At 39.3% G+C, this 20,373-nt stretch overlaps 2 protein-coding genes across 2 annotated transcripts in view; one reads left to right on the top strand and one right to left on the bottom strand.

Annotated features, from left to right (window-relative positions):
- The window catches only part of ECD (ecdysoneless cell cycle regulator), a 77,264-nt gene that overhangs the window by 6,002 nt on the left and 50,889 nt on the right, over positions 1–20,373 (top strand). The window lies entirely within an intron of this gene.
- The window catches only part of FAM149B1 (family with sequence similarity 149 member B1), a 46,080-nt gene that overhangs the window by 7,623 nt on the left and 18,084 nt on the right, over positions 1–20,373 (bottom strand). Inside the window, exons 4-11 of the mRNA XM_070432967.1 lie at positions 19,956–20,098; positions 19,091–19,207; positions 16,158–16,325; positions 12,388–12,575; positions 8,123–8,247; positions 4,948–5,054; positions 1,771–1,995; positions 159–282 (exon numbers count right to left, since the gene is read on the bottom strand). Of these exons, the coding sequence (XP_070289068.1) occupies positions 159–282; positions 1,771–1,995; positions 4,948–5,054; positions 8,123–8,247; positions 12,388–12,575; positions 16,158–16,325; positions 19,091–19,207; positions 19,956–20,098 (1,197 nt within the window). The remainder of the gene's footprint in view (positions 1–158; positions 283–1,770; positions 1,996–4,947; positions 5,055–8,122; positions 8,248–12,387; positions 12,576–16,157; positions 16,326–19,090; positions 19,208–19,955; positions 20,099–20,373) is intronic.

Genomic DNA, 20,373 nt, shown 5'->3' with positions numbered 1-20,373 from the left:
AACTGCAGGCCAAGTACCTCCAATTCCATTGTCATTAAATAGAATTAATTATGTACTTTTGATAAATACAGTATAAATTAAGATCAGAATACAAATCCTACCGAATTATTTATTACCCATGAGGAAGCACATGGAAAAGTAATAGGAAAGAGACATACCGTTTGCCTTTGTGTCCCCCCAGTGCTCATGTGTTCCTCTTCAGCTGTGCCTATAGGTGGCAGCAGATTATTTCGACTCAGGGGCATTGGTGAGGGAGAAGAGAGGTAATTGGCCATCACTGGGCTGCAGATCCCACCAGTGAACACCAGGACACGAAAGCATAAAGTTAGAACAATACAAGAAAACTGATCAGAATAAAATAAAATTGAAACATGAAGCACACAAAGCTTTAAACTAAGTTTTTAAGTAATGAGATCTCAATAAAAGGATTTTGGTTTTTTTTCATAGTATTTCATAATTTTTGTTGAAACTATCCTGGACACAGAGCAGAAGTTGAATCTTTCTCTCACAGAAAACTAGAACAAAACAGCTTTTCCTATCTGGTGTTGCAGTTCTCTATCAATAATGGATTTGTAATTTCACAACTGATGGATTTCTCCACTGTTTTGGACTTTCTGATTATCCTTTTAACTAATAACTATAATCCTCTGTAAAGCTCCTAAACTTGCATTTTCTTCCATAGGATTTGGAACAGTTTGCTATATTACTCATACCCAAAACAGTAATTGGAACTGAATGATACTTTCTTGTCCCAGAAAAAAGCAAAGCACCTTTTTTCCACTTTGAAAAAAAGCATTGTCAGAAGGGATGAGAGATTAACTATACATCAATACCACTCATCCCTAAATGAATCTATAGCTATCTCGGTATAGATATAGCCTCAGCAACATAATAAAATAGTGGTCAGGTGAGGTGTAACCCTGGTGTCCTGATAAAGACTTTTGGTGGTTTTGGACATTTCTTTTAGTGAGTCTATTTGAGTAAATTATAATGAGAAATTGAGAAATCAAAATCAAGAAATAACATGTTGGGAGATAAGTATAGTGACATGTACTTAATTCAGAAGCTGAATTCTCAACAGAGTTATGGCCTTATTATTTCATACCTTTTATCATAGTCTTAGAAATAAGCTGTCCTAAGATGTTTTGTGAATTAACTAAAGAATTTTATTTTAGAAATTGGCTCATACGTATTTTTTGTACGATGCGGCTCAGAGTGTCCACTGAATGAAGGGTGGGAAAAGGGGAGAGAATATGTTCAGTATTATTTCCTAAGAATTAATAAGGGATATTTTCCTGGAATATAAGCTATAAGCAACTACTTCTCTGAGGTTTATGCAGTTTTAGTTGTCAATGGAATAAGCAGTACCCAATGACACAGAAAAACATGAAAGAAGAATTAACTATTATTTTGGGATGAATTTCACTGAACATGTTCCCACTAAGGAAAATGTTGAATAATACATATACATATATCTATATTATTATATATCTTTTATTTCTTTGGTGTCACGAAGTATTCTAGCCAACATTTTATTTGTAGAAATAGAAATCTCTAGCTAAATCAACAGACCCAGTATCTGTATTTAATTAATATTTAAGCTCATTTTTAAATCTGTAGTGGATAGATTTAAACCAGTGTGCAATCATCATAAGAATACGTAATGATAGTTTCTATACATATATTTCAATATTACATTTAAATTCATTCTGTATGTAAAGTTCTTGATTAGTTGTACTAGTTTCCAGAAATTCTGTTTTTGAAACCTACACTCGGGATCCTCTGAAGATTTCTTCCGTGGGTCTTGGAGTTCCAGCTTGTGAGCGGCTTGTGCTGATGGGATGAAGGGTGCGTGGTGGGGGATTGCGTCTCCTGGCGGACTGCACTGTATATGACAGAGATGATGTACAAAGCTCTAGGGCTCGATTTGACCAATTTCGGGTTGAAAAGATGGTACTGGACCCAGGCCTCATAAGTAGCTTGTCATCGAGATCTCTAGTGGCCAAATCAGAAACCCACAGTGAAATCAAGATTACTCTGTACCAGGAGATACAACTCAAAGGGTAAAAAACAGACTATAAAATACATTCAAGGGAGAAAAGTGCAAAAGTAAAACTGTTCAATAAGTAACCTAGTTTTCCGAAGTTACGTAATGTAGCTTAGGCACAAGAACGTGTTCTTAAAGGGAGGACGTGATGCCCTGGCCGGTGTTGCTCAGTTGGGCATTGTCCCGTGCACCGAGAGATTGCGGGTTCCGTTCCCCATCAGAGCACATGCCCGAGTTGCAGACTGGATCCCCGGTAGGAGGCAGCCGAGCAATGTTTCACTCTCACGTCGATGTTTCTCTCCCACTCCCTTCCTCTCTCTCTAAAAAGCAATTCAAACATCTTTTTTTTTTTTAAAAAAAAAGGGACATGATTTCAGTCGTACATGTAATTCAGTAGAATGGAGATTTGGAAAATCAAGTCCTTTATCCACCTGCCATCACAGTCACTTTCTTCAGTTACTAGCGAAGGCTAATCTGAAAGGTGCCTTCTCTGAAGTGCTTCCCAAAAGTTTACCTCAGGGACTGAGATTCCCACCATATGTCAGGCATGGCCTTGTGCTACAATAATGGCATCAGAAAGATAGTTGAAAGGTAACTATTGCTGCTTGGGAGCAATGTGGCTCCCACTGCAGAGCTTAAACTGCTGAGCTATTTTGGAGCTTGCATGGGTAGAGGTTCGGGTTCTTTGGAAATCTCAGAGCAGGCAAAAGGTCCAGAGCCTTGTGCTGCCAAGGGCAGTAGGACCACATTTGCATAAACAACTGTGAAACAGACATTTTCAAAAAATATATGTTTTATTGATTTCTTACAGAGAGGAAGGGAGAGGGATAGAGAGTTAGAAACATCGATGAGAGAAACATCGACCAGCTGCCTCCTGCACACTCCCCAACGGGGATGTGCCCGCAACCAAGGTACATGCCCTTGACCGGAATCGAACCTGGGACCCTTGAGTCCGCAGGCTGACGCTCTATCCACTGAGCCAAACCGGTTAGGGCGAAACAGACATTTTTATGTTAGTACTTGGTTATATAAAATACCTTTCCCAAATAGTTCAGTAGCTTAAACTCTGCCCTGCAGATTCAGGGTTATTGTATTTGTTTTTTAAGCAGATGAGAGGATGTTTGGCTCTATTGTAAGGCACCTAAGACAGTATTTGCACAATGAAATGAAGGGGAAATGAAACAGTAAAGCTCTGCCATGTACTCTTTGGCTTTCAGCAAATTCCTGCTCAACCTTTCGGGCCCCATTGGTGTCCTCTTGTGCAAAATGTGCCTCAGTGTTTGGAAAACTTTGAAGGGAAAGTACACATCAAGGAATTAGGACTAAGCCTTGAGCATTACCAAGAGGTCTTTCTGGACTTCCTGCTTGCCTAACCACTCACTTAGGCATTTTCTTTATACATCCTACTTTCATACTTCTGGATTCGATTATCGCCTCTAGCCAAGTGACTTTAGATCAACTGCCAAAACTGACCTCTTTCAACACATCTCAAACCAACTCATCTTCCCAAACAAGCTTCCCTTGAGTATGAAAATTCAGAGCGGAAAGTGATTCCTCTATTTTTATAGAATTTGATTTCTTACAATATACCCTAGTACATTTCATTCTTTTCTCATGCTTTGCTACAACTTGAATGCAGACCATTAGTGGCTCATGCTTGAACTCTTGCATTAGATTCCTTAACGTCAGTTCCTACCATTTCAATCCAATATATGTTTTACTGCTTGAAATCTTTCAACTTCCTGATTTAAATATATGTGCTTCCCAACTGAAACTCATACATTGCTGGTAGGAGTATAAAATGGTACAATTACTTTGGAAAACTGTATGGCAGTTTCACTTCCAGATAATCACCCAAGAGAAATTAGAATATAGGTCTACAAAAACCTGTGCAAGAATATTTACAGTGTTTTTATGCAGACCAGTCCCCATGTGGAAACAGCCCAATGTTCATTAACAGAAGAATGGATGAACAAATTGTCTATTCTTAGAATAGCATATTGCTTGGCAATAAAAGAGAAGGTAACATGCATCATGGATGGATATCAGAAACATGGCATTCAATACCTCCCATAATTTAGTACCAACCTTCATTAATTTCATAGTTTTTTCTTTCCCACTAATCACACTATGGTCTATTTTAATTCTCAAGGATTGTCAATCTTTGGTCAGAAGCATTAAAGTTCTGACCTATCTCCTATCCTATTATAGCAAAAACGGTCCTTTTAAATATTTTGTATTTTTTCTTCTCAAAATCTTTTCCCACATCAATTCTCCTACCTAAAATAGCCTTACTGCTTTTCATTGCTTATCCAAACTCCATTTTTCAAGGAAGAGTTCAAAATGTACACTTATCCACCAAAATGCCTTCCTCCTTTGGGGTTGCCATAGCACTTCCTCTGGGTACCTCACACTTGGCACTAAGTCATAAAAATGCCCTATAAGGCTAGGTCTCTTTCTACCTGTGTGTGTTTTATTTCTCCAGTTATATTATCAGCTCTTTGGGGGTGGAGACCATTTCCCTTAGATCAGTGATGGCGAACCTTTTGAGCTCGGCGTCTCAGCATTTTGAAAAACCCTAACTTAACTCTGGTGCCGTGTCACATAGAGAAATTTTTTGATATTTGCAACCATAGTAAAACAAAGATTTATATTTTTGATATTTATTTTATATATTTAAACGCCATTTAACAAAGAAAAATCAACCAAAAAAATGAGTTCCCGTGTCACCTCTTACACGCGTGTCACCTCTTACACGCGTGTCATAGGTTTGCCATCATTGCCTTAGATGTTTTTATTCCCAAGATGTCTGCCTGGTAGCTATTCAATACGTACATGTTGATTGACTGATTTTTCTTCTACTTAAACTTTATAGACTATTAGAATTTTGTACTACTTACAGGAGTTTGTCCATCAGGGAGAGATTTCTTGGCTGTAGAGGCATCCCATGAACCAAGAGACCGTTGACATTTGGCTGATGACCACCTGTTGCTTGACAGAGACTCATCTACATGTTAAAAGAAGATGTTACTCATTATTAGTTGGTGAAGAAACCTGCTTAATTTCCCAACTTTGCCAAAAGTTATTATTTCCAAATTAGGTCACATATACATTTTTCTCCTGTGCCTTAACTTTTGTAATATCTTTGCCAATAATCCAGCTTGGGGCCCCAAGTTCACCGTAAAGATGACAACAAGGTCATAGTTCTTTTCCTAAATGACAGCAGGTGGGAGAAGCCTGATCAACCTAGATGAAAGCACTTAGCAGCCACTGTTAAAAGGGAGAGAGGACCTTTATTATTATTTTTATTAGAAAAGAAAACACAAGTATGGAACCAAAAAAAAAAAAAGGAACGCGACTCTCTAGGCAGCATGCCAGTGCCTTTCCCCACCCTCTTCCCCCAGGTGCATTTTCTTTGCCTCATTCTCTTTCTCCTAAGCCCATTTCTCCTACCAGTTAAAGGGCCCTTCTTTTGCCTCCGTAACTTGTTTCCTAATCCCATTCCTTCTACAGCTCACTTTAAAAAAAATTTTTTTATTATTATTACATGTGTGTCCTTATCCCCACATCACCCCCCAACCCCCCCACTCATGCCCTCACCCGGCTGTTGTCTGTGTCCATTGGTTATGCTTATATGCTAGCATATAAGTCCTTTGGTTGATCTCTCTCCCTTATCCCCACCCTCCCCTACCTTCCCTCTGAGGTTTGACGGTCTGATTGATGCTTCTCTGTCTCTGGATCTGTTTTTGTTCATCAGTTTATGTTGTTCATTATATTCCACAAATGAGTGAGATCATGTAATATTTATCTTTCTCTGACTGGCTCATTTCACTTAGCATAATGCTCTCCAGTTCCATCTACGCTGTTGCAAATGGTAAGGACTTCTTTTTTACCGCAGTGTAGTATTCGATTCTGTAGATGTACCACAGTTTTTTAATCCACTCATCTATTGATGGGCACTTAGGCTGTTTCCAAATCTTAGCTATGGTGAATTGTGTTGCTGTGAATATAGGGGTGCATGTATCCTTTCTGATTGGTGTTTCTAGTTTCTTGGGATATATTCCTAGAAGTGGGATCACTGGGTCCATTTTTAGTTTTTTGAGGAAACTCCATACTGTTCTCCACAGTGGCTGCACCAGTCTGCATTCCCACCAGCAGTGCACGGGGGTTCCTTTTTCTCCACATCCTCGCCAGCACTTGTCATTTGTTGATTTGTTGATGGTAGCCATTCTGACAGGTGTGAGATGGTACTGCACTGTTGTTTTGATTTGCATTTCTCGGATGATTAGTGACTTTGAACATGTTTTCATATGTCTCTTGGCCTTTCTTCTGTCTTCTTTCGAAAAGTATCTATTTAGGTCTGTTGCCCATTTTTTGATTGGGTTGTTTACCTTCCTTTTGTTAAGTTGTATGAGTTCCCTGTAAATGTTGGAGATTAAACCCTTATTGGTGATAACATTTGCAAATATGTTCTCCTATGCAGTGGCCTTTCTTGTTGTTTTGTTGATGGTTTCCTTTGCTGTGCAAAAGCTTTTTATTTTGATGTTTTTATCTTTGTGACTTTCTAAATAAACTTTACCTTATAGTTTGAATCTTGGCTCTGAATTCTTTCTTAGCCAGAACTCAAGTACTGAGGAGGCTGAACCAAGGTCTGGTCTGACTCCACTGGTCTAACACCTGGTGCCATTTTTGCCCCCAAAATTGTAATTATAGAATCCAAATAAATGGCTTAAAAGAAGAAAAAAATAAGGGTAAACTATAACATGGTTTTTCACCATCGCTCTACACAAACTAATCCTTTCTCCTTCACTACCGCTGGAGTCATCAGCTCTCAATGATAACTAAAATTCTGAAGACTATTTATTGGAAGGAGTTAATCCTATTGTTGCAACGTTAGCAGGATTTAATCTTACTTGGACGCACATCACTACCTCAGAGTACGGTTTCTTTTCTCTCTCAGGTCATCTCCTTTGCCATGCATTTTCCTCTTGCTTTTTCTTTCAAGAATGTTTGGATTAACACTTATTACTTTTATCAGTAATCAGAACCATTGAAGTCAACTGATTAGGGCTTAGGTTTCCTAAACCATTGCCAAGCCAGTTCAACATGTAGAAGTATTTTATTACTATCCAAGGAACATAATTTCACCTGGTTCACCCTTTAATGTGATGAGGTATAAACCTTGCTGATTTTATTTTTAAATAACATGTTTATAAATCCAGCTGCACAATATCTGCTCAGTATACCAACAAACCACATATTCGATCTAGCCATAAAATGCAGGGTTGATGAGCATGGCACACAAAGATTAGAGTCTTTTCTTCCCTTCCCACTATGCTCCCTTTATCCCAACTCTTTTGCCACAAGTAACACTGAGAAACTATCATGTAGGAACTGGTTCTACATAATCATTGCACAGGGATGAAAACAGTCATCAGCACGCCCATCAACCTGCAAGAAATGGCCATCTTCATGCTTGCCCATAGACTTGAGACCACTTCTCTCTGGCCTCTCTGGTTTGCCTTTTACACCTAAGTGCTAAAACACCCCAAAAGAAAACACAAAGTATGGAACAAGTCAACAGATTCAAATACTTGGGAGAAGAACACAAAAGTCAAGTAGACAGTGACAAGAAAAAAAGAAAGAAGGAATCAAATTCAAAGGATAGAATGTTATGGCCTTAAAAAATCTGAGATTTGGTCTCTCTTTTCATCATACCCTTCATTCTTCCCAGAACAGGCTGACAGATAGTTGAGTCTAGATTGTACTGCTTATACCCGCCTTTTCAAAAGAGCTGACTGAGAATAATTTAACCCTAATGTACTATTAATTTTTAAAACTGAAATTAAATTTGTCAATACATAGAATCACTGGATTATAGTGATAAACACATAACTTTACTGAAAAAATTGAGTCATAAATTTGTCAATACATAGAATCACTGGATTATAGTGATAAACACATAACTTTACTGAAAAAATTGAGTCATAAATAATACAGCTCAGGCAAATAACTGAGCAAACTTCTGGCAAAAACAGTCCTAGGTTCTCTAGTATATTCCCCTGTGGGGCTTACCGGATTTGAGGTGATGGACAGCACCTTAGACTGTGGCACTCGAGGTAAGACCAAAGGTTGTGGTTCACTCAGCACACAGGGGCTTTCTGGAGCCGATTTGGTGATTGCAACATTACTCTCATCATCTGAGCAAAGAAACAGAATGTTATCCATCTCCAGACCCACAGCAACAGTACTATGAAAAACAATCTCTGAGAATTCTGTCTTGAGCTAGGCTTCACTTATCTTTGCAGTCCAATTTCATACTACCTGCATGGTTCAAAAAAACACTACCAAAATCCTCAAACCAATTGCATTTGAACATCTCTTCATGTATTTATTGGAGAAAGGTCTAGTCAGGTTATTTGCCCATTTTTACAGTTGGGTTGTTTGTCCTTTTGTTGTTGAATTGTAGTTTTGTTTGTTTGTTTCTGAGAAAAGAAGGGAGGGAGAGGAGGTAGAGAGAAACACTGATGTGAAACATTGATTGGTTGCCTACGGCACACGCCCCGACTGGGGATCAAACCTGTAACCTGGATAAGTGCCCTGGCCGAGAATCGACACTGCCACCATTTGGTGCACAGGATGATGCTCCAACCAACTGAGCCACACTAGCCAAGGTGAACTGTAGTTCTTTACATGTTGTGGCTACTAGATTCTTATGAGTTGTATGATTTGTACATATTTGCTCCCATTCTGTAGGTGGTTTTCTCTTTCTTGATAATGTGTTTGATACAAAAAGTTTATTTTGATGAAGTCCCAATTTATCTATTTTTTCTTTCGTCATTTGTGGGTTTGGTGTCATATCTAAGAATCTCTGCCAAACCAAATAATAAACTTGCAGGTGCAAATAGCTCAACAAACTCCAAGAAGTAACATGAAAATCACTTCAACACACAAGCTCATGAAGACGTACTCTGTTTTCTTCTAAGAGTTATATAGTTTTAGTTCTTAAATGTGTGTCTTTTTTCCATTTTTAGTTGATATTTTGTATATGGTGTCAAGTAAGGGTCCAACTTCCTTCTCTTTTCCATGTGGCTATCCAGTTGTTCCTATACCCTACTTAACCCCATTGAATGATCTTGGCATCCTTGTTGAAAATCAATTGGACATAGAGTGTGGGTTTATTTCTGGACTTTTGATTCTATTCCATTGATTTCTATGTCTGTCCTATGCCAGCATCACACTGTTTTGATTACTGTAGCTTTGTATTAAGTTTCAAAGTCAGGAAGTGTGAGTCCTCCCACTTTTTTCTTTTTTAATATTGTTTTGTATATTCAGGGTACTTTGCATTTCCATCTGAATTTTTGGATCAGCTTGTCCAATTTCTGCAAAACAGGCATTTGGAATTTTGATAAGAATTATAGTCAACCTGTAGATCTATTTGGGGGATATTGCCATCTTAACGATTTTAAGTCTTTCAATCCATAAACACTGTTGTCCTTCCATTTCTTTAGGTCTTTTCTAATTTCTCTTAATAATGTTTTGTAGTTTTCAGTGTACAAGTCTTGCACTTCCTTGGTTAAGTTTATTTTATTCTTTCTGATGCTATTATAAATGAACTAGAGGCCTGGAGCACAAATTAGTGCACCAGTGGGGTCCGGCTGGCCCACCCTGATCGGGGCCGATGGGGCCGGGCAAGCTGTGGGGAGGGGACACAGGAGGTTGGCTGGCTGGTTCCGCCTCTGATCAGGGTGAGGGGGCAAATTGGGGGCAGGGCCGACCGGGGGGAGGGGCTGTGGGTGGTTGGCCAGCCAGCCCCGCCCCTGGTTGAACTCCCGGTTTAACTGGTTGTTGAAGGGACAATTTGCATATTAGCCTTTTATTATATAGGATTATTTTCTTAATTTCATTTTCAATTGTTCATTGATAGAGGCTGGAGAGAAGCATGATGGAGAAGGCATAATTGCCTTGAACAGACTTAGTGGAAATCTGGATTTGGAGGGAAGGGCTCTGAAGGAAATGAGGAACATTTTATTAGAAGGGCCTGGCTGGTGTGGTTCAGTGATTGAGCATCAACCTATGAACCAGGAGGTCATGGTTCAATTCCCAGTCAGGGCACATGTACGGGTTACGGGCTGGATCCCCAGTGGGGGGCATGCAGAAAGCAGCCGATTGATGAAGTTTCTCTCTCATCATTGATGTTTCTATTTCTCCCTTTCCCTTCCTCTCTGAAGTCAAATATATATTTATAGAAGGTGGAAGGGAGATGCTTGTTATCTGGTGGCAGGAAGGTTAATGAAGTGGTCTCCTGTGGTCGTGAAAAGCAGAACTTTTAAGTGATAGTCTTGGTTATATAGCTAAGGAGATTTCCAATCAAATTGTTGAAGGTGAGGCCTGCTGCTTATAATAAAATATGAGATAAGGGAGATACATTGAAGAAAAAATTATTAAGCATAAATAAACCAGTACCTGATGATCTTAGAAATTCTCAGTCTCTCTAGATGGCAAAAGATTCTAAATGGAAGAAGGCTGTCAGAACCCCAAAATTCTATTGGCAGGAAGCAGCCTGATAAAACTACTTAGCTGCAAACATGTGCTACCTTTCATGAAAAATGAAAGATGACTCAGATAGTCAAACAAAGAGCCTGGGCAGTGGAGCAGAGAGTTGAGAAGATTATTTCCAGGCCTTGAAACCTTATGAATGAACTCCCAATATTTTCCCAATTGGATTTCAGAATTGACATGGACCCTTTTCTACTTTCCATCCTCCCACCCCCACCCTTTAAACTGGAATGTCTATAACTGTTATCCTTTCTCGGCCCACTATTGTATGTTGGGTGTGGAGTCAGATAACTTGTCTCTAGGAATGGAATGGTTAGATTACATAGTTAGATGTTTAAATATAACCTTTAGTTTCACAGGTGTATGAATGGAAAGAAACTGTACCCCAGTAACTTTACTTAATGTATTACATCCAAGCACTTGATTCATAGGCGGACCTGATTTAGATGGTATATTTTGGACTTCTGGGCTGCTGGCTGTAATAAGAGGAGTCTCTTGGAAACCTTGGGAGGAGTTGAAAGTGTTTTTCCTGTGGGAGCACGTGATCATTGGGCGCCAGTGGGAGGTTGTAGTGGACAGACTCTAAGGTGGCTCCCCTGATGCTCACCTCTTGGTGTTCACCTTTGTGTAATACCTGCCCTTTGAATGTGGGCAGGACCTGTGACTTTTTCAGACCAATAGGTGATGGTAAAAGTGATGGGATGTGATTCCCATTATTATGTTACATTATATTAGCTTGTCTTGCTAGTAAACTAGTTCTCAGTCTTTCTTGCTGTTTTTTAAGAAGAAAGCTGCCCTGACTACAAGAACCGGATCCTTCCAAGAACACACAAAAGGGAAAGTAGATCCTTTTCTAGTTGAGCCTCTACGTGAGAACTCAGCGCAGTCAACACCTTGATTGCAGCCTTTTGAGATCCCAAGTAGAGGACTGTTCCTGGATTTCTGACCCACAAATCTGTGATAATTTTTGTATAACATAGAAAACCAATACAATCAGTTCTTTAAAAGTTAAATATACATTTAACCATGTAATTGAACTATTCCACTCATACAAATTTATCCAAGAGAAAAGAAAATATATTTCCAAAAAATTCTTGTACACTGGTGTTCATAACATCTTTACATCTAACAGTCCAAAGGTGAAAACAATCCAAATTCCCATCAACTGATAAATGGATACATTATGGAACAATGGAATACTACTTAGCAATAAAAGGAATAAATGGTTGCACACACAAGGACATGAATGAATCTCAAAATGATCATGTTGAGTGAAAGAAACTGATAGAAAAAGAGTAAATACCATATGATTCCATTTATATGAAATTCTGCAAAACAAAAACTATAGTGACAGCAGATTAACTGTCACTTGGGGATGGTGGGTCGGGCAAGGTAATTTTGGGGGTAATGGTATGTTCACTCTATTGGCTGTTTCATGTGCGTATACACAGGTCAACTTATCAACTTATACACTTTAAATATGTATGATTTGTTACATATCAATTATCCTTTAATAAAGCAGTTTAAAGATGTACTTGCCACTTGTACATGTTTTTTTCTCACAAATAATTATATTCAAAGAGAAAGCACAGTCTCTGTCTAGTCATCATAGACTAGGCCTTTTTGCTCCTCTCAAATATATTTCTAAATATCTCTTAGTTTCTGTGGGAAATACAAATATGAGTCTTTTGCACTAATGAAGCATATAATCTAACAGACTGGCTAGGGCCTGGAAATCATAAACAATTACCTTTTTATATTTTTTTCACAAAGAACCTTACCAGAAGCAAATCCCTCCCAGTGACTGCGTGTCAACTGCTCCATACAGCTCAGAACCTTGCTCCACACTTCATCGAACACATAAGCAAGGACATCCTCTTTCATGCAGTAAAATGGAGCAATGGGAGGGTACCCTAATTTCTGTTTCTCTGTAGCTGCTTCTGATTTCTTTCCATGAAACCCCTCTTCCCTGTGACAGAAGCAAGATGGAAAGACTTTGTGGTTATTCACTGAATGCTCACCACCGTCCTCTGTGCTCCTTAGAAGTGTGATCTGAACCCCGTGTTTCCCTGCCCCTTGCCCAGCATATGTAGCACATGTATTAAGTTGCCTTGTGAACTAAGGGAGTTCTCAACAGAGGAGACTGCATTTCCCTTATTATCCCCACCCCACTACTTTGCCAACAAAACAGAACAAGAAATAGAAGCCTGAGAATCACTGATTTTTTAGCTTTAAACAGATGAGCATTTTCAATTGAGTAACAAGCTGTGACAACTAAGCATACAGAAGTAATCTTTTGTTGTAATTGAGTAACATTTAGACCAGCCGTGGGCAAACTACAGCCCGCGGGCCGGATCCGGCCTGTTTGAAATGAATAAAACTAAAAAAAAAAAAAGACCGTACCCTTTTATGTAATGACTAGAGGCCCGGTGCACAAAAATTTGTGCACTCGGGGGGGGGGGGGGGGGGGGGACGGGACGGCGTCCCTCAGCCCGGCCTGTGCCCTCTCGCAGTCTGGGACCCCTCGGGAGATAACGACCTGCTGGCTTAGGCCTGCTTCCGGGTGGCAGAGGGCAGGCCCAATCCCTAGGTGCAGCCCCTGGTCAGGCTCAGAGCAGGGCTGATTGGGGAGTTGGGGCACCGCCCCGTCATGCACAGAGCAGGGCAGATCGGGAGGTTGCGATGCCACCCTCAGTCACGCTCAGGGTAGGGCCGATTGGGGGGTTGGGGCACTGCCCCCTGTCACACTCAAGGCAGGGTCGATGGGGAGGTTGCGGCGCCGCCCCCTGTCACGCACAGAGCAGGGCCGATCAGGGGGTTGGGGAGCTCCCCCCTGTCACGCACAGAGCAGGGCCGATCAGGGGGTTGAGGAGCTCCCCGCTGTCACTCACAAAGTAGGGCCGATAGGGGAGTTGGGGCACCACCCCCTGTCACACACAGAGCAGGGCGGATCAGGGGGTTGGGGTGCTGCACCCTGTCACACTCAGGGCAGGGCCAATGGGGAGGTTATGGCTCTACCCTGTCACACACAGAGCAAGGCCCGTGGAGGGGGTTTGGGGTGCCACCCTCTCACCCACAGAGCAGGGCCGATCAGGGGGTTGGGGCGCCGCCACTGTCACACTCGGGGCAGGGCCGATGGAGAGATTATGGCTCTACCCTGTCACACACAGAGCAGGGCCCGTGGGGGGGGGGAGGGGGGTTGGGGCGCCGCACCCTGTCACACACAGAGCAGGGCCGATCAGGGGGTTGGTGCGCTGCACCCTGTCAAACACAGAGCCGCAGGGCAATCAGGGGATTGGGGAGCTCCCCCCTATCAGGCACAGAGCAGGGCAGATAGGGAGGTTGTGGCCCCGCCCCCTGTCACACACAGAGCCGCAGGGCGATCAGGGGGTTTGGGCGCTGCCCCCTGTCACGCTGATCCCGGTGATGGGAGCCTCGCTGCTTCGCTGATCCCGGTGCTGGGAGGCATATTACCCTTTTACTATATAGGATAGAGGCCTGGTGCACGGGTGGGGGCTGGCTGGTTTGCCCTGAAGGGTGTCCTGGATAAGGGTGGGGGTCCCCACTGGGGTGCCTGGCCAGTCTGGGTGAGGGGCTGAGGGCTGTTTTCTGGCTGGCGAGTAACTGAAGCTCCCAACTGCTCCTTATTTTCTTTTCTTTTTTTTTATTCTGGGCCAGCTTTAGCTCTGAGGCCTTGCCACTGAAAACACTGATACAATGTTGCTAAAGCCCTGCTGACTGAAAGCCGGTTTCTGGGGTTTTGTTTATCTTCTTATTTGCAACATAGTACTTAGTTGCTTAGAGTTGTAGCTCACAGGCCGGCAAGTGAGGCGGGGAACGTTGGAGTCCTCCTTCACTGCAGCAAGCAAACCTCATGTTCGCTTCCAGCTGCCTGGCTGCCTGCCGCCATCTTGACTGACAGTTAATTTGCATATACTCACTGATTAGCCAATGAAAAGGGTAGCGGTCGTACGCTAATTACCATGTTTCTCTTTTATTAGTGTAGATGTTTACTTTGAATTTATATTAGTTCACACAAACACTCCATCCATGCTTTTGTTCCGGCCCTCTGGTCCAGTTTAAGAACCCATTGTGACCCTCGAGTCAAAAAGTTTACCCACCCCTGATTTAGACTAATACTAATGTGACATTTAATGATGTGCATGTGACTGTGATTATGCTGCACAATGAAGGCAATGATTCATTAGGGAAAGAGTCCACATAGATTATTTAAAAACTTTTACTAATCCAAATAAACATTTGGTAATTGCCTGGAAAGAAAAAAGAGCCCAACAGCACAGGAAGCTACTCTGAGCCTCTTCTGGAGACTGTATCTGTAACCCAGAAACTCTCAGTGAGTCAAATCTATTTCTTTTTAGAAGAGATAACACATTCATATGATGAAAAATTCATATTGTAGAAATGTATGCATGTAGTGAAAAATAAGTCTCCTACATCTCTGTCCCCCAATGTGCATTTCTAAAAGGAAACATTATACATCCATCCAGAGAAACAGTTACATTACATACTGTACTGCACCAAGGAAGAAGACTGGCTAGAGGAAAAAGGAAGAGAAAACATAGACAATCTGACCCACACCAGGTGAAATAAAGGGAGAGGGGGCAGACTCTAGAAAACCAAAGAACCTAATTGCGATTCTTTTGCAACAAGGAGCTAGTTCAAGGTGTTATGTACAGGAATCTGGGTTATGTTTAGCTGGCCCTAGAAGGTGTGCATTGAGCACATGAGTAAGCATGGCTCGGTAGGAAATATGATGGGAAAAAGAGTCCAGAATCATTTGACACAATACTAACTAGACCTAACCAAACCCTCATAGCCTAAAATGAAATTCTCTCACTTCCAGATATGCTGCTGTGACTATCAAAGCTAAAAGAATAGTTTAAGCGGTTGTTTCAGAAAGATAGCGTGGAATAGTGAAGAGAACGCTGGACCTAGAATTGGACAGGTTTTATTTTTAGCTTTTCCTCAGACAAATCATTTAACTACTCTGACTCTCACTTATCCTGTCAAGAGGGTAAATAATATCTATGTCATAGGACTATTGTCAAGACTACAAGAATAGATATACATAAGCTTTATCAATGATAAAGTATGTGCTGAGTATAAGATTTTTATATAAACTGTATATACCCTTTTTAAAACAGATTTATGTAAATGAAGTTCACACCTCTTGAACTGCTCTTTTAAAATTTTTCAGTGATTCCATGAATTGCTGGTGATAACTTACAAAGGGTAAAATCAAATTATGTGGAGGAAAAAATTAACTCATTTAAAAATGTTTAATGTCAAGAAGAGGCAAATGACATGTGCAGGAGGAAAACACAGCAGGATGTCTGGTTTGTGGCAGCAGCAGGGATTTATATCAACTAAGCACATGAACTCTGAGAGGTAATAGAAAAGATGTAACAACAAAAAAAGATGTAACAAAAAGTGACAATTATAGGTAATGTTGGTAGTATACTTTAGAAAAAATAGGGATTAATACATAAAATAAGAGATGAGAAAGAAGCTTAAAAAACATAATACTCACATATCTGTGTGGTCGAATGCTAAGTATTCCTCTATGACGCCTTCAGAGAGGATTACACAGTCTTCCTCTTCTTTTTCCATAGAACACAAGCTAGGGGATTTGACAATGGAAGATGCTTTATGAAGATAAGAAGTTGAAAAATGTAACTTCTTTCCCCTAATACCAAATCTGGGAGAAAGAAAAAGAAAATATTAATTAATATAAATAGTTCTCACAGTTCAAACTCCCTTGCCCTGGTGACACTTCCCCTGACTACTATAAACCTTAATGCTTATTAATTCTCAGAGCAGGAAGGATAAATACTAGCCATAGGCATACTCTGCTTAGGTATATTATGCAGTATTGCATACTGCTTATCTTTTCAGATGCAACAGCTGTGGCTATAAAATAAATTTTTAAAAAAATCTAAGAATATTTACATTCATAATTACATCTTTAAAGGCACCTCAGGAGGTTATGTGATTATTTCAATAATTCCATCATTGTTCAAAATGCATGCTCCTTAAAGGCAGGCATCTTCTCTTATTTACATTTAAATTTCTCTTCAAACCCAGGTATTCAATGAATATGTGATGACTCATTCACTTCAGCAAGCTTACTGTGGAGAAAGTCAGTCAGATCTGAGCAATACAACTTTTTTTTCCAGCAAAGAAAGTAAGATTTATTAGTTGAGGAATTGGCACCACGCCCGGAGTCCCAGGTGAGGAAATTTGCTTAAAGACCTGGCTTTCAGAGGATGGGTTATATAGGGGAATGACATTAATCATGGTGACTAAAGGAGTGGAGTTATGGTCAAGGTCATGGTCTCTATTGATTAATCAGTTCCAGGGTAGGAGGTATTTGCTCATTTGAGTAATACAATTTTTAAAAATGGCTCTTAGTTTAACTAAATATCAGATATAACCAAGATATGCTTTATATTATTCTTTTGAACTTTTTCATCTTGTAAAACTTAAACGCTAATACCCATTAAAAACTAATTGCCCCTCCCTCTCCTCCCCCTCTTGGTAATCACATTTTTACTTTTGTTTCTATGATCTTGACTACTTTAGATATAATGGGTCCCCCTTACCCATGGTTTAACTTTCTGCCGTTTCAATTACCCAAAGCAATTGTGGTCTGACAATATTAAATGGCAAATTCCAGAAATAAACAATTCATAAGTTTTAAATTACGTGCCATTCTGAGTAACATGATGGTATTGCAGTGCTTTTGTGATCAAGTAATCCTTATTTTACTTAAATGGCCCCAAAACATGTAAATACTTTGAAATGCTATGAGTTCATAATGGTACTCAAGAGAGAAAATATCACATGTGGACAAAGTAGTAGTTACATGGAAGTAAATATCAAAGATTATGTTTAATTTGTTATTGCTTTCCATAAGTAGTGGTATGCTAATATAACTGGATAATTTGTTTCATCTAAGTATATATCAGCATAGATAGGTATTTGTTTTATCGGTGCTATAGTAAAGAAAAGTCATCAGTGAGAACTGTAAGTCAAATAGTCAAAAGCAGAACCAAAAATAAGCAGTGGTGGGAGCAGGTAGAAAGAAAAGAAAGGTCTGTAGTATGTTACAAAATGATTCAGCCCCTCGGAGGAGATAACTGCTCAGTCTTGATTCCTTATTTCCTTTGAGATCAAATCTCAAAATGAAACTACTGTTTATAGTTATAAAATTAAGAATAAGGTATATATAAAGTTGATACTGACAGATCAGAAAATATATCTTAATGACATCACATGAGCTATGCAGTTTTTGTCAATGAGTATTAATGAATGTGTACTTCATCTCTGTGGGATATATTAGTTTGTAAAAATCTGAAATTTATATACAGGGAATACACTTAAAAAGGCTTATTGATGCAATATGGAGGTTTAAATTAAAAAGAAAGCTCAGCCTAGTGACCAGAACCTTGAGGTTAAATCACTTTGAGAAAAGCAAACAAATCCCATTTCTGATGAAAAGTCAATTAGTTGATAATCAGATCCTATAACCCTAACACCAAAAGCAGTAATGCTTTACTTTGTGTTCTGATGAAATGACAGGAAGCAAAAGAACCTTCCAAAGTAAGTATGACAACTCTTAGATGGTATCAAGTAAGTAAAACTACAGTCTTAGGGAAAAGTACAGAAATAATAAAAAAATGAATTAAAACTGTGATTTTATTTTTTTTTTTACAATAGATTTAAGGTAAGCATAGGTTTTGATATAAACCTATTTGGGTATAATTTGCTGCTATTTAAAGAGCTTGAATTGTTCAAAAGAATTAGCCATTTTAACTAATATAACCCTTTTAAGCTAAAAACTAACAGCAGTTTAACGTCTATAAAAAGATTAAGTTGTAGTTAACACTACACATTTAAACAACAAAATCACTTTTTCAAAAAAATTTTAAGGTCAATTTCTTAGGCCTCTAAACTTCTTTAAACCAGTCTAGCTACACATTTATTCCAAGAGGGAACTTCCTGTATCTGTAGATAGATGTATATAGATATAGATAATATATAGATTTACATAACAAAAATATCCTTAAACCCTAGGGAATGTCTTTTTGAACAAAAAAATTATATTAACAAAATTCTAATATGCACAAAGACTATAGTCAATCTTACAGAATTTGCTGTGCTTTATTAAATATCAAAAAGTAGGAAGTGCCCAGCCAGAGTGGCTCAATTAGTTGAGCATCATCCCATGAACTGAAAGGTCACGGTTCAATTCCTGGTCAGGGCACAGGCTAGGTTTGCGGCTCCATCCCCGGGGGGTGGGGAGTGGGGGGAGAGTGCAGAAGGTGGCCGGTTGATGTTCTCTCTCTCAAATCAATAAAAACATTAAAAAAATATTTAAAGATAAGTTGTCAAGCTTAAGATGCATAAATAAATACTCTTATGCATTCAGATACATAAATACTTACATATCAGAATACTTACATAGTAGAATCTCTTTCTTGAGACAGTGTTGCCTCATGTGAAGCTGAAATAGCAGAAGGAGATCTAGGGTACAGTTCATAACCTTCACTTGGAGTGACTATCTGCTTACCCAAAATCCTTCAAAATGAACATAAAAAGACAATTAAGCACCTTTACCTGGCATGAATAAAAAAATGTAGATATTTTCAGAACAAGTACCTGGGCTCTAATAGAGGTCTACTATACCCTTATTCTGATACTAAGAATGATTTATGTATCTTCTATAGAATAGACATGGAAAAGATAACGCTATTATAGCCAATCCCCCCCCCCCCCCCCCCCCGATAACAAATCCAGGGAAACTGAGCAAACATTTGTAATTTTTTCCTCCATCCTCTGTATTAAACCTGTCAAAATGGGTGACAGCCAGACCAAATTAATGAAAACCATAAATTATGTTCTTTAGAACATGAAGCTTTATAAATTAGTATGTGTGTTTAAGTGCACTAATAAGGTTTCTGAAGTAAGATCCCCAACAGCTTATATGTGCTTTCAACTATAATTAAGAATTTACCTGTAGGTCAAAGTGTAAATATTTACATTTTCTGACTGTCTTACTCAGAAGAAGGGCTTTTGGACAGCCATAATACACATATCTCAGCTGCAGGTACAGAAATTGTTTTACAGGTACAGAAATTGATAGTTATGAAAACTCCAAGAAACTTCCATCAACTTAGTTTTCTCTCAACTGAAGCTTTACACTGCCTGGCCTTATTTACGTTCATCAAAACTATGCCCATAAAGATTCATAATAAGAGCTTTTTTGAAATCTACTTTTCAAGTTTTAGTATTACCCATGAATATGTTAATGTTAGGGCTTCAATACCTGAGGTGAGGGAAACTACATGTCCACTGTTGGCACTCTTCTTGTAGACTCTTAGTATGTGTGCTCAACTTCTGTTCATACAAGAGCTCGTCAATGGCTATAAACATTGCCTGGACTTTTTCAGTGGCATTTTGATCAAGTTTCTAGAAGAAAATATCACCCCAAAATATTTAGGTGAACTTCAACTCCATTAAAAGTCATAAAGATTGAAAGCAATCAGATTTTGTTTTGTTTTCAATATTTAGTCCATTTGAAATACTGTTGAATTTCCATAAAAGTTACTGTTTTCAGATCTTAGAATATTCAGCTGTCCTCCCTATTTCTATTTAAAGAAAACGTATAGAAATATCTACCTTTTTAAAGTAACATTTTCTTCATAATAAAAATACTGTATTGTAATCATTTTGAAAAATCCAGA

Source organism: Myotis yumanensis, unplaced genomic scaffold, assembly GCF_028538775.1.
Source record: "Myotis yumanensis isolate MYYU_CA2020_CCGP unplaced genomic scaffold, mMyoYum1.0.hap1 SCAF_13, whole genome shotgun sequence".
Lineage (NCBI taxonomy): Eukaryota > Metazoa > Chordata > Mammalia > Chiroptera > Vespertilionidae > Myotis > Myotis yumanensis.
Note: the sequence above shows the minus strand (reverse complement) of the source record. Positions and strands in the feature narration are given on the sequence as shown.